The sequence below is a fragment of the Gossypium hirsutum genome, chromosome D09, assembly GCF_007990345.1.
Source record: "Gossypium hirsutum isolate 1008001.06 chromosome D09, Gossypium_hirsutum_v2.1, whole genome shotgun sequence".
NCBI lineage: Eukaryota > Viridiplantae > Streptophyta > Magnoliopsida > Malvales > Malvaceae > Gossypium > Gossypium hirsutum.
In genome coordinates, this window is record NC_053445.1 from 5986780 (window position 1) to 6002053 (window position 15274).

At 31.6% G+C, this 15274-nt stretch overlaps 1 protein-coding gene across 1 annotated transcript; it reads left to right on the plus strand.

Moving 5' to 3' along the window:
• Positions 1 to 4096: 4096 nt before the first annotated feature.
• On the plus strand, positions 4097 to 4901 carry LOC107892412 (uncharacterized). The gene has a single exon (XM_016817497.2). The coding sequence runs from the start codon at positions 4191 to 4193 to the stop codon at positions 4551 to 4553; it is 363 nt and encodes a 120-aa protein (XP_016672986.1). The 5' UTR covers positions 4097 to 4190; the 3' UTR covers positions 4554 to 4901.
• Positions 4902 to 15274: the final 10373 nt, after the last annotated feature.

Below are 15274 nucleotides of genomic sequence, written 5' to 3' on the forward strand. Positions count from 1 at the left end.
CCAAGATTCGCCATGTGTCTGTTAACTGCACTGGCTGCATATGATAAATATGGACATGAACAAACCATAGCATGCATGAGAGATCCCATAGCTCAAAACAAAACGATGATCAAAATTTTGACTTTCTTTTTCGAAAACCACTTTCTTTTCATGATTAACAGAAATTCGATAATAACTTATTTTATGTCTAACAAATCGTGATTAAATTGTTGTTAAAATTAAGTTCAAACTAATTGATATCTCCTAAATTGGTTTACAACCATTTCAGATTAAACAAATTTTTGCCCGAATTTACAAAAACATCATTGCAGCAAAAAACCATTGCATAACCATAATACAAAATTTATAAAAGTAACACTTTATAATTTGAGTGTTTATGTAAACATCACAGTCTCAAGAATCCATGTTATTTAAATAAATAAAAAAACATGCATGGAAACACCCGTTTAATTTCAAACCGAAAACCCATAACTTTTCACAAAATCCAAGTCCAAACTCATACCACCATTCGTAAAATTTATTTACAATCCGAATAAAAATAGTTTACTAAAACTTATAAAGACTTTATTAAAAAAACCAAAACGTGTCATTTTCAAGACCTTCGGTTTCCCGAGTCCAACACCTAACCACGTGTATTACTTGAAAAGGGAAAAACTAAGGGAGTGAGCTGCGAAAGCTCAATGTGGGTCTTAGACAAACATAATTAGACAGAGTTGAACAGTTAATAAAATTTACAATTACCATAAACAATTCGATAACAGAGAATTATAACATATTAGCGTATCATAATATAACAACTCTTAACATATATTCAAATCTTATTCATGTGAAGTTGCTCAAACATACTAAAGTCGAGATCAAATCATAATCAGATAGTTATATGTGAAGTACCTACTTAAAAACAGAACTATTGCAATTCATGTACAAATGCACTTGTCCTAGTACCAACTCATCCAACCTCTACACACCATCTTCAACCATCCGTCACACACCAAATAGGGTATTCTAACCATTTCCAATCTTTACACACCAATATTTGGGTAATGGCAGACTCATCCAACAGAACACACCTTATTGTGGTCATTTGCCACTTAAGTTATTATGCAGTCAATCTGCTAATATGATTGTGGTTTGACCACCATATTTTAATAATGCAGTTAATATTGTCAAATCAATCTTCCTTCTCTCCAAACAAATCTCAAACTCAAATGCAGATGCAAACAGTACCATGCATACAGATTTACAAAATGAGATAAGCTCATTTTTTATTTTTGTAATCAACAATCATATTGACAAGCAGTTCAGATTAGCAAAATCAAAATCAGACATATTCGTGTGTAGTTACAAAGTAGAAAAAGCGACATTGTACACAAGTTTCTAATAAACTCAGTATTTAAGCACTTACACAAATAACAAAATTAAATCATACGAATTCGTATAGACAAATAAATTCAAGTAGTAATACTCCTTTACTAAACCTCCCTCGAACAATAATAACGTCTCAAACACTCCTACAGAGGCTTAAACGAGTAATGGATTACTCGGGGACCAAAACGAGCCAATTTGTGAATAAATAGTGAAAATTGCAAAAACTGGACCACATGGCTGTGTGGTCAGGTCGTGTGGAAGGGTCCATGCTGTGTGACAGGGTACACGGCCGTGTGGGTAGATCGTGTAACTGACTAATCTCGTGTGACAAAATTACACAATTTTAAAGTAAGGGAGACACAACCGTGTGGCTGAACAATTTGCTCGTCTGACTGAGGAAGACGCTCATGTACAATTGACAAATTTTTCAACAGGGATAACACAATCGTGTGGCCAACCCATGTGACCCACTCCAAGCCGTGTGACAAGAAATTACCCTAACTCTTTAAGCGGCACACGACCATGTGGCTGCCCGTGTGGTCCAAAAACCACACCCAAATCTATTGCAAAAATCGAATTTCAGCATTAAACCGATCCCTAATTACAAATGTTTAAGAACACACTTGAAAATGCAATTCCAAGCACCAAATAATGACAGATTCGCCTTTACGCTACCAGTTTGAAAACTTAATATCACATATGTACAAAACCTATAAGAATTCCATCATAACGACACTACAAAAATCGAATAAAAGTTTATCCAAAACTCAAGCAAACAACACTTACACTACGCCCGTTTCAAATCCTTGATTGAACGAGGAACGGAGGAAACAAATGAAACCTTTGAGAGCAGCAATCAACAATACTGTCGAAACCAAAAAGAGAGAAATTGAGAAACAAAAGAGAAAGAAAAAAAACTAAACAAAAGCCCTAATCTGAGATTTTGGAAAAAAAAAAGGGGAAACCAACGTGAGAGAGTAGAGTAGAGGAACGTTAGAGAAACTATTGGAATTTTTTTTTATTTCAAAAATCAAAAATTAAAACAAATAAAATCTAAATAAAATAAAATGTAACTCAACTTTGGCCCATTAGATTTTTATTTTTATTTTTAAAGGGGACTCAAACACAAGATCTAAAGGTAAGTTAAAGTTTTACCATTGAACCAATAAACTTATTATTACTCTAGAACGCAAAAATAAACTTAAAAAGCCATTCGAGTCACTAACCCAACTAGCATACCATAATTCTTCTAACCCTAAATCTCGAGGTGTTACACGACTCGAACTCGAAATTCAAATTACTTAGTTGAGTTGACTCAAAAAACTTGAATAAAATTAAGTTTTGTTCACTCATACTTTTAATAGTTTTTATATTTTTGATATTTTTATTTTTATTTCTAAATTTTTAATATTTTCCATATATTTTTATTGATTTTAATCATTTTTATCAATTTCCCACCATTTGTCACAACCACATTGTACATGTGGTGGAGATAACAACTTTAAATTTTATAACTTTTTTTTACAATTCTTCCTACATTTTTAATAAATTTTCTATATTTTGCTTATGTTTCTAATACTTTTCTATAATTCTTTCATTTTTTTAATAATCTATTTTCTAAATTTTAAACATTTTTCTATATTTTATAATCTTTTAATAATCTTTATTGATTTTATTTTTTTTATTATTTTAAAAAAAACCAAGCTTAATTACTTTTTATTTTTAAGTTCAGGATTCCTTATACAATTTCTCTTTCCATTGATATGGTGATTTGGCAATTAATTTAAGACTTCTCTAACATTTTTCCATTGATTTTGATACGTATAATTTTTTTCCATTTCATATTTATGTTGATGTTCCATTTCACACCTACTTGCTAAAGAAGGGATCAAGAAGGAAGGAGGGATTTACCTGGCGGAGGAGGTTCCAGCGTTTGCAGAGATGGCACTGGCGAACGATATATGATGGGTCGATCCACCTCACTAAGACTGATGTTTTAAAAAGGGGTGCTGAAATTTCGACTACTATCTGCCTCTGAGGAAGGCTTGATTTGTTATTCAAAGTTAAACATCATCTAATTTACTTCAAAAAGATCATCTAATTATGACCAAATGCATTACGTTGCAAGAAATGCATGAAAACAGTATTATATGAATGGTACTAAGTTGGAGTGCATCTTAAATTAATATAGATTAAATCTTAAAATTATACATAAATTTGATTTAATGTGTAATTATATGTATAAACTGTAATTTAGTGTAATTATATACGTAAAACTTTAATTGTAATTCAAACTTATTTAAGCTTATTAATATATGCTCATGATAAAAAGGTAATAAATTATGTATATTAAAATAAAAATATATGAAAAACAATAAAAATAAAGTTTTAGCTTTTATTAATCCAACATATATGGGTTTAACTCTATTTTTATTTAAATAAAAAATTACAATATTTTCAAATAATAATTATAAAAATAATTTGTTGGTAAATTAACACAATTAAAACTTTAAATAATAATATAGATAATCTCAATTTTTTTGTGTCCCCCTGGTAAAGGGTGTAAGATAATCTAATTTTATTTTAGACAAAAAGAAAAAGTTAAAAGCGTAATCCCTGATGAGGTGGCAAGTAAAAAGAAGCCCCAAAAATCTCCAATGCCTACTAAAAATGGGGATAACGGTTTTTGAACCTTTAAAACCTGTCTCTTTCACCACATGTCTTTTCAATCCACCACGTGATGCTCGCCAACGCACCGTTTTCATCCTCCCTATAAATTCCTCCCCGCCAAATCACATCAACAACCACCCTCGTCTCAATCCATGGAGCCCAAGGAGGAGCTTCCACTTACGGAGGTTGAGAGCGGAGATTCATCGACGGAGGAGGCGGAGTTGGAGTCCCCTAGGTCGGTGGTGTTACAGATGAGGAAGAAACTAGACAGAGTACTTCATAGTCAGGTTTTGAGAATTAGACAGGAAGATTCGCATCTCGGCCAAGATTTCATCGCTGCCGGCGATAAAGCGATTAATAAGAACCAAGTTGATTTTGGAGGAGACGTCACTGGTGGCGGTGGTGGAGTTTTTACTGAAAACACACGACGCAGTCTCAACCTGGTTCTTGTTTCGAAGCCGATCTTGCCTTCCTCCCCTCTCAGCGGCAAGAACAGCGTTAAAAAGGCCTTGTAATGAAGCAACCTAAATCAATCACGCTGTCAAGGTTTCATTTCTTCTTGGTTTATCTTTTAAACGTTCTTTTCTTTTCTTTTTACTTTTACTTTTTCTTTTTCTTGAGCTGTTTGGTTGCTGAGAAAACTTAATTCCTTTCTGAAATTATATATAGTTTTTTTTTTCTTCTCCTTTCTAATTGTAAATGACAGGTAGTTTTTAAAGAAAGGCAGTTTTAAGCATAGGAAAGCTTGAAGATCATTTTAATGGAGTATCTAGATTTTAGTTTTGATTTCTTAATTAGGGTTTAAGAAATCTTCTTTTTAGTCTGAATTTGATTAGATCATGATATACAGAACAGTGTTACATGTACAATGGAATTATTCTACATCTTAAAATAGTGTAGTAAACAACAGTTTCCTTGTAAATAATTTCTAATTTTCTTCTTCTTATCAAACAATAAAACAAACCTAACCAATGATTAAATAATATTATTTTTTATTGAAATATTCATTTCCGTAATACATTTTTTTTTCCTTTTTTGAGCATTTAAGTTTATATTCATACAACATAAATAATTTTAAATTAATTAATGAGATGAATTAAGATTTAGTTTGATTGACATCTTTTTTATTGTGGCGAACGTGAGTACAGTGAATTCGGATATGTTTAAATATTTTTTATTTAAAATTTTGAAAATGTATAAATACACATTATATAAAAACAATTTTTCACTGTCAAAAATAAATTCACAAACAGATTATCATATTCTATATAATGGAATTATTATATTTCTCACAACCATCGGTAAATTTACTACCGGTGTTTTATTTATATTTCTATATACTAAGAGTATAACAAAAAGGTTGGTTGAGTTCGTCTTAACAAACAAAATTATTTAAAAATTTAAGAGTAAATTATACAGTTAAATTATTAATAAATTTATATTTTGGTCACTTAATTTAAAAAAGTTATAAAATGGTTATTGAATTATTTGAAATTTTTCATTCAAGTCACTTGGTTGTTAAAATTATTACTATTTGCGTTGCCTACACCAGTCGGAAGCTCTCCTTCCCCTTCTCCCCTACAGTTCAGTGTTTTCATGAAACATTAAATGTAACAACTTTACATACTAAAATTCAAACAGTTTTCTTCTTCTACTCGTTGATGGGTATTAATCCACCATATTGATCGTAAATCGTTACTTGGAGCTCATTAGCTAGATTTAAAAAAAAAAACTTAAATAAAAACTTTCAAAGAATTCAGTGACTTAAATGAAAATTTTTTTATTAATTGAATGATCATTTTATAATTTTTTTAAATTAGGTAACCAAAATGCAAACTTACTAGAAGTTTAATAAACTTAGATGTAGTTTACCCAAAAACTAAATAGTTTAAATTAGAATAAAAAAAATGGAGGGGTTTCTTTTAATTTTTATAAATAAATAAATAAATCTTTTAATAAAAACAAAATAAACCGAGGGTTTTTCTTCTTCTATCGTTCAATTTAAAGATTTAAAAAGTAAGCGTTATATATAAATAAATAAAAACATATTTTCACTATGCACGTATCAAAACTAAATCCACAAAGAGATTATTATATTCTATATAATGGAATTATTATATTTATTACAAGCATAATGAATTAAACTTACTATCACCGTATTATCTATACTTTTATATACTTAATACTGGTTGATTGAGTCGGTGTTACTATGTTAATTTGATATAATTTAAAAATATAGAAGCTTTTTGTTGGTGTTGGAAGAAGTTTGGGGTTAAATACGGGCTTGAAGGAGCTCAAAACATCAAAACAGTGCAGTACACTAGGGGCAAGGTATCGGCACCTTGACCTGGAATTAGCAATTTAACTATTGCCAAACAATGTTTCGATACCTATAAGGTTAGGTACTTGGACCTAGGTCCCCTGGAGCAAAAATCAGTCCAAAACCACTTTAAAAAATCCCCAAGCAACATTAGAATATACCAATAAGTAGTAAATCATTTTAAAGCACATTCAAATGACATTTAAACCCATACCTATCAAAAGAACATGCACGACCAATTCAACAATTAAACTATAACTTATAAATCATCAAATTTAATAAATTTGTCACTTATTAATATAGAATAAATAATTACAAACTCTTCTAGCATGTACATTCCATTACATTAACATATATATTTCATGTTTTACCCTCTTCAATCTTCGACTTGTGATGCGATTCTCCCAAATCACAAGTTCAATCATCTCGAAAAGGCTCTCACCTACATGTTTAAACAACTAAAACGGTAAGAATGGAGAGCTTCGTAAGTATTGTTGGATTATCCTACCTTATCTTAGTAGTCTTTTAAAAACATTATGCCTATTTCATTAAAGCCACATAATAAGGGAGATTTCTTTCATATCTTATTAGCACATCATTAATGCTGAAGCCACTTGAGATTATTTAATCTCCTTTATTCCATTACATATCATGGGTGGTACCACTTATGATGTTTTTCCTCTTAAAGTGAGCATTCATTTATAGCACTTTTTATTACACTTTTTTTATCCGAATGATACACATTTTTAAACAATTTAATCACTTAGCTCTTATGGTTTCTCTTAAAAGTCCCTTGTTTCATTTATGCACCAAGTGACCAATGTTAAGTTTCAATTCCACTTTTTTCATGAACAAGTGTTTAATCACCTTTTTTCAAAGCACATATTGTTTATTTCACACAATGTATACCTATTAAGAAAGCTTATTATCACAATTTTAATTCATTTCCTCTTAGTAGACCTTAATAAAATGAAATTGATTACACAAGATCCTAACCGATCACACCAAGAATAACGTGCTAGAAATGCTAATGTTCGAACACCGTAGAAATGAATCTATAATGCACAAAATTGCTATGCCCTAAAGCTTTAAACACAATTTAAAACCGTATCTTCTAACATACGCGTGCTAATGACCTCTATGGTATGTCAATTGTGTCCTCACTAACCACTAAATTTACTAGAGCATTACACTATTTAGTCACTTAGGCCGTTTCTAGATTTCACGGAATGGTCAATTAATGTTTGCAACATGTTTTACATGTTCATATATAAATAAAGGTATTTTTTATTTTACAATATAAAGAACATTTCAAAGTCACATAATTTGGGAGCTCTTAGAGTATCTGTAACGCCTTGAATAATTCAAGTCTGGTTTTTGTGAAATTTGACACAGACGTGTATTTGTTTTAGTGGTTAAGTGTTCTAGGTGTGTGTGTGTGAGGTCTTGGGTTCAAGTCCCACATTTGGAAAATTTTGTTATTTTTTATCCAAGCCTTATCCCTGTTGGGTGGGCTTATATAATATTGTTTGTAAATTTATATTACAATGAGTTAGCATATTAGAGGTCTTGTTTTTGAATCCTTGTGTGTGCGTGAATGTTAATCTTTTGCGCCGATTGTGTGATAGAGGTTCAATGGAAGAGAAAAATAAGGTAGTTGAGAGTTAGTGGGTCGGTTGGTAGTGGGATCATGTGAGGGGTTGGGATATTATGGGGTTCTAATTTGATTTTATTTTATTTTTATATATTTTCTCTCTTCTCAAAGTTTTTGACGTCAGTTTTCACTTCTTCCCTTCCTTCCCTTTGTGCTTTTTTTTTGTTATTTCGAATCAATTGTTCTAATCGTTGGGGTTCGTTAATTCGTTTGCTCTCTTCGTTCGTTTGGATAAGTAAGTTCATCAGTGTGTTTCTTTTTCTTTTCTTTCCACTTGAATTGGTGTAACAGTGTGAATTTGGGGATGTTAATGTTCTGTGGAATTATTGCGTAGGAGAAGACGGTGAAGCAGTGAGTTCTGCTCCAATAGTCTAATTTGTGCATGTGATTGGGTTTGATAGTGGTAAGTGTGTGCGCGTTGCTCGGTTTAGTATTGATAGATTTGCAATTTGATTGCTAAAAAGGGCATGCCACATGAGCGTGTGGGTTTTGGGCCAGGCCGTGTGGGCCTAAAATTGTGAAATTTATCTAGGGTCGCATGGGTCGTTCCGATCAACTGTGGGCCTACCGTAGGGTCGATAAGGGCTAATCAAAACAATTTTTAATGTGAGCTAATATTCTGATAGTCTGATCTGAGTAAAAATTGATATGTATGTCTGATCGTACTATTTAAATATGTATGTTATCTGTATACGAGCATGTTAAGCATGTTAAATCTATTATTTTTGTATCTGTATTTTGTACTTGCGTTTAGGATGAGATTTGCATATGTGGAGGAAGTGATCTGTACGGCGACCTTTTTCCTATTATCTGAAAGCTTAGCTGTATATTATTTGTTATGTGTCGCATCTACACTATATGTGTGTAGGGTTGGGTGGGTGTTTTTAACCCCACATGGTGTGATGGGATGGATGGAGATGGTATGTAGAGGATGGGGGTAGGATTCTGTATATCTGTTCTATACATCTGATTCTAATATTTGTATCTGATACAGACTTAGGTCCGATTCTATTTCTGTCTGTATTTGAGATTCTGTGAATGTTGCATGACTATATCTGTTGAGTTACACACAGGGTTTACGAAAACTCACATTTTTTTGTCTGTACTGCTCAGGTAATCTCCAGACTTAGTATTATCGGTGACCACTCGATAGAGAACGGTTTTTATTTAGTATTATCAGTTTTATTTTAAAATCTGGTTTTTCTTGGGAGTTTGTAATTTTTGGGACTCTTTGAACTGTTTGGTTTTAAATTTTGGGATTTGGATTTTATTTTGCTTTCTTTTCCGCTACATTGACAAACACACTTTATCCAAACAAACAATTTTAACAAATAGTTTTTCAAAACACAAGCTTGGTTTCAAATGGTTTTGTTTTAAACGGTTTTCACACTTCTATTGCGAAATAATTAACCAACTTTAAAGAACAACATGTAACAGTTTCAGTAATGTATATAAATGAATATGTTTTATAAAACTTGGACATTTTATCAAATAACTAAATATTGATTCATCGAAGTTTCATCGATTTCAAAACCCTTCTTCGTAACACTCCCAGATTCAGCCATAACGTCTAGATTGGGTTTAGGGTGTTACAGTATCCATCCATTATCTTGTATTTTCATTTTTTTTCACATATTCATCTATTAATATCTTTAAGTACTTAGTGCTTTCAACAATATTTTTCACATGCATGTGTAAAAGCATTTCACGTTCCATGATTTTTTTTTTCCGTTGTCTCTTTTTAAGACATTTCATTGTATCAAATTTTAAAGTTTGGCTCGTTTTAGAAATAATATACATTTCATCGTATTATGCTATAGTAATATTTTTTTTGACACAATATGTTGAGAGTTAAAGTTACTATTATGAAAATTTTAAAAGTTGTCAAGTTATGTTTCCATTACCTATTCAAAGATTGGTGACCAAAAAAGAAAAATTCGAATAGTTGAGTAGCAAAAAAAAAAGTAGAATAATTAGATGACTATTTTGTAATTTTTCATAGTTAAATGACCAAAAATAAAATTTACTAATAGTTTGTTGACTACCAAGGTAGTTTACCCACATTACTTTTTATGTAAAATTAGTAATGAAATGGAATAAAGAATATTTTCTTCAATTCAAAAGTTTCTCTATAACCCATGCTTTTATATATTGTATACGGTAATATATTTTCATCACTTATAAATAATTATTAAGTCTTAAACTTATAATTTTCAGTTAAAAGCTATAGACTTTTGTTTTCTCCAATAACTGCAAATATCCAGTGCTTTTGAGGTTGCGGGTTTGAAGTCTATTCTCTTATGCATGTTTTATATTTATGGTTTAGTTGTTAATTTTATGCTATGGATATTTATTCAATGTTTAGATTCTTTGATGCAAACTCATGAATATTTGGATTTTGCATTTTATGGTTAAATTATGATTATATGATTTATTTTATAAATTATGAGATATGTCAATTATTAATATATATATATATTTGGTGGTTACAAAATTTTTATAAGTATTCATGCAGATAAAGGTTTTTTATGCTAACCCACTCAATAAGGCAGTATGAGTATGAAAATATGATTTTCTAAACATTTTTCAAATACATAAAACTTTAAAAATATAAAAATACTCAAGCATTTGATCCTTACACTCGAATCCAAGTGGCATAGATTAAAATCGATGTTTATTTTTTCTTTTCTAACAAAATCCTAACCAAATAACTCACATTTATAATCAAACCCTAAAAAAGCTGGGCTTAATAAATCATAAAATAAATAAAATACCAATAAAACATAAAGCACAACAATCATTTGCTCATAAGAATAGAACTAAAAATTTAAAGAAAAAGAAAAGCGAAATAAACAAAATGAAGGGAGAAACACGCTTCGAAGATCTAATAACGGAAGAGGTAGCGACGACGAGAGAAAATGCGATGAAGAAAGAAGCTAAGACTCGTTGGACTTCTCTAATAACTAGAAAACAAACACAGAAGATCGATACTTCTTCCCAAACCCTAGACATGCAAAAATCCCCAAATTCCCCAAATTCCCAAACAAACTGGTTCAAGCTTGGTGATTGAACTTGGTATCTAAACCCCAAATTCCCAAATTACACTGAACCAAAACCCTAAATCAAGATACAGTGTTTCGAAAGAAAAAAACTCTTACCTTTTAACCACAAATTCCGCAGCTTTGATAGTATCCTGTCAAGATTGACTAAACCTTTGCTTCGTTTGTGATGATTTCTGAGTTTTTTTTCACGATTTTTGGGGAAAAATTGGGGGGGGAATTTTTGGGGAGAAAATACCCTTTTCGGCTAAGTGTTGGGAGTAATTGGGATGAAATACAGAATGAACAATTGCGGCGTTTGTAATATAGCGCCACTAATGCCGTTAATGTTGTAGAAAAACGGCAGTGTTTTTTTAAAACTGGAAAGCAAATTTGCGGCGTTTTCGCATAGCGTCGCTAAAACATACCTTTTCTGGCGCTTTTACAATTGCACCGCAAAAGCCAGTAAATTTCCGAACAAAAACTACATCGTTTTGCCCAAACTATTCATAATTTTTTGCGACGTTTACGAATAAAACGCCGCTAATGCCCATATTTCTGGCATTTTTGTAAAAAGCGCCACTAAAAAATTAAATTCTTCTACTGAAACGGCACTGTTTTTTAGAAATTTTAAAATATTATTTTTTTAATTCATATTTAAAAAACACAATAAATAATTACAAATTGCGGCGTTTTCAGCGGCGCGCCGCTAATGCCGTTAATATGCCATAGAAAACGACAACGTTTTGATTAAACTACAGAGCAACTTTGCAGCGTTTTCTTCCTAGCGCCGCTAATTCCCAACTTTAGTGGCGTTTTCGCCCTTGCGCCGCGAACGCCGTTAAATTCCCAGCCAAAAACTACACCGTTTTTACCAAATTATTAATAACTTTTGCGGCGTTTCTCACATCTTTTACTTATTTATTTCTTTCTTTCTTCTATGTTTCATTAGAATTTTAATTAATTAATTATTAAAATTTTAAGTAATGTTTAAAAGTATTTGATATGTTAACACTATTTTTTTTGATGAAAACGGGGTCAACTTGGATTTTGAAAAATGAAAACGAAAACGGGAGCCGCCACCAATCTTTTTTGGTGAGGTGTGATTGCGCCACCTCGAAAAATGGTTGTTTTTAATAAATAACTTAATTTTATAAAAACAACAGTTTTGGTCTACGAAATTTAGAAAAATGAGTTCGGGAATGGTTACGTACAAGGAAGGATTAGCACCCTCGTAATGCCCAAAAGTTGGTACCTAGTTGATTAGTTAATGTCTTGATGTCGAGAATTGAAAACTTTGAAAAATTTTAAAGATACGATCCTTGTATTAAACATTAAAAATTTTGGGAAAAGAATCATATACGTTAATCGAGAAAGAGAATCGTATCCAGTAAGTTAGGACACAATATCTCGAATTCCCAATACACAAAAAAAATGCTTATTTAAAAAGTATTCTTAGCTATCTTGGATTTGAAAGCGAGATCACAACCAGTAAGTTAGGACGCGATTCTTTTTCCAAATCCCGAGATCATTTAAAACTTGAGTTTGAAAAGATTCGTGTATTTAGATTTATTGTGAAAATTGAGACCCAGTAAGTTAGGGTACGACATTCTCAAATCTAAACACGAGATTTTGCTTATTCAAAAATCGTAATTTATGCATTGAAATAAATTAATCTAACATGAAATAATAAAACACGATGTTAATACTCGTAACAAGACGATATTGAATACAATAGTGCAAAAATAATACGAGCAATGGCAACAAAAATAAGATAAATACAAGGTACAAATCAATAACATACGAAATAGCAATGTATACAAGCAAATAAAATTAAAGCATTCATTCAAATCAATAATGACAGTGAAATAAATAAATAAATGAATAAGGATATAAAAAAGTAAAAAGATATATGTGTGTGCATAAAATTATGAAAATGTGAAAAATCTATGTACGTAAAAATATATGTAAATATGTATGTGTACATTTATGTATATGTATAAAGTTATGAAATATATAAAATATAAAGGTAGGTATATGTATATGTTTTATAAAAATAAAAATGTACACATATATATTATGTGCATGGGTGCATAAAAAATATAAAAATATATGTATACAAGGATATATAAATATATAAGATATAAATTATATAGATATGGAAATTAAAAATACGTATATAAAGATATTCAAATAATATAAGGTATAAGATATAAAGTATATAAGTATGTATTTCTGAAAATTAAAATATATATATATAGAGGTGCAGCTATATACATAAAATAATAAAAGATAAATGTGTGCATATATTAAGAAAATAAAATATGTGTATACGTATATTAAAGTATAAAGTATAAATAATATATATCTAAGTAGATATACATATGTAAGTAAACTTGGAAAATTATATGAGTACGCATATTATAAAAATATGAATGCGTATATATATATAAATTATGTATATATATAACATAATCTAAAAACAGTACAAAGGGGTAAATAATGATAAGGCAAATAATAATAATAAATGCAATAACAAGAATAATAATAATAATAAGCTTAATAATAATAATAATAATAATAATAATAATAATAATAATAATAATAAAGGATTAGATTGAAAACAAAACAAAGTCCTAGGGGAGAAATCAGAATAAAATAAAGCAAAAGATTAATTTGGGATGCATGTGAAAGGAGGGGGACCAAAAAAGGAAATACCCCATCCTTCCCAACGCATCACTTTACGCGGGACTAAAATGAAAAAACGATAAAACTATACGGCTAAATTAAAAATAAAGAAAAGAGGGAAAGAGGGGCAAATTGCAACGCGCTACAAAATCAGAGGGACCGCGCGCGCAAATAGCCCTTTTAAAGAAAACACGCGGATCCTCCCCTCAGGGTCGGGTCACCGCGAGGGTCTAAGGCAAAACGGCGCCGTTTTGGCTATTGTTGCTCAAGCCCAAAACGACGCCGTTTCATGGGCCCTATTTAAGTTAAAATTTTTTAAAAATTTTCATTCTTCATCCCTTCCTAAAAAAAAAACTCTCTAAACTCTCTCAAGCCCCTCTCCTTCCGATCTTGGCTCCAGCCAATGACCACCGTGTCGTACTCCGATCGCCGACGTCGGCGCCGCCGTGCATGGTGGCCGGCAAAGGAAAAAATTCCCCTTTTTTAGATCTCGGCCCACTAAACTCAAATCCGGCCTCAAAACACCCAAAAAACAAAAGGAAAAGCTCTACCAGCCTTCTCAACGACTGATTTTGTCACCGGAGAAGAAGCCTCCGACAACAAAGGCACGTAATGACTATGGTGAGTTCCTCTTTTCCTTTTTTGTGTTTATTTCCATATGTAAAAAAATGAAAGAAAGAATAAAAATGAAATAAAAATAAAATAAAAACAAAAACAGTAATGAACCCGTTCAAAATCACCTTCAAAGTTCCTTCTTTTATTTCTGATTCTAGTAAAAAAAAGACCCTTACAATCAGTTTTTGCTTGGCTTTTATAGCCATTTTACAAGTTTTTTTTATATTTTCCTCCTTGCTGCTATTTCTTTGTGTGTTTTCTTCTTATTGCAGGTGGAGCAGGTGGCGTTGGAGGTGGTGGTGGCAGAGTTGGTGATGGCAGAGGGTAAGTGGTGCGGCGCCTAGGGTTAGGGGGGATTAGAGTTTTCTGAATTTTTTTAGTTTTGGGGCTGGGTTTTTAATTTTTTTTGGCTGTTTTGATTTGTTTTATTTTCTCTAATGGGCTGAGAAAATTTGGGCTTCTACAGCTGCCCCTCTTTGCTCGTTGTCGTGTAACGAGAACAGAGCAAAGACTAAGAAAGATGAAATTTGCCTGGTCTTGCCGAGTCTTGACTTCTTTGAGTGCTTCTTTTTTCCAAGTAGCATCCTTCCAGTCTACTATGTCGTTGCTCTAATCCACTCCACTGCCCTTCAAGGAGATCTGACTTGTAGCTTTAATAAAGTCTGATGCGATCTACTCTACTGCAACTTCGGAGAGATAAGCTTCATCCTTTTCGATCTGCTCCACTACTACTTAAGGAGACATGATCTGCAATCTTTAACCTACTCCGCTTCTGCTCAGGGAGATAAGGCTAGTGTTCTCGATCTGCTTCATTGCCAGTACAAGAAGATAAGATCTGCAATCTTCGATCTACTCCGCTGCCAAATACAGGAAGACAAGATCTGCTATCTTCGATCTACTCCGCTGCCAAATACAGGAAGA

Excerpts from the sequence above, each read along its gene's own strand:
- LOC107892412 (XM_016817497.2), top strand. The coding sequence starts at position 4,191 with ATGGAGCCCAAGGAGGAGCTTCCACTTACGGAGGTTGAGAGCGGAGAT.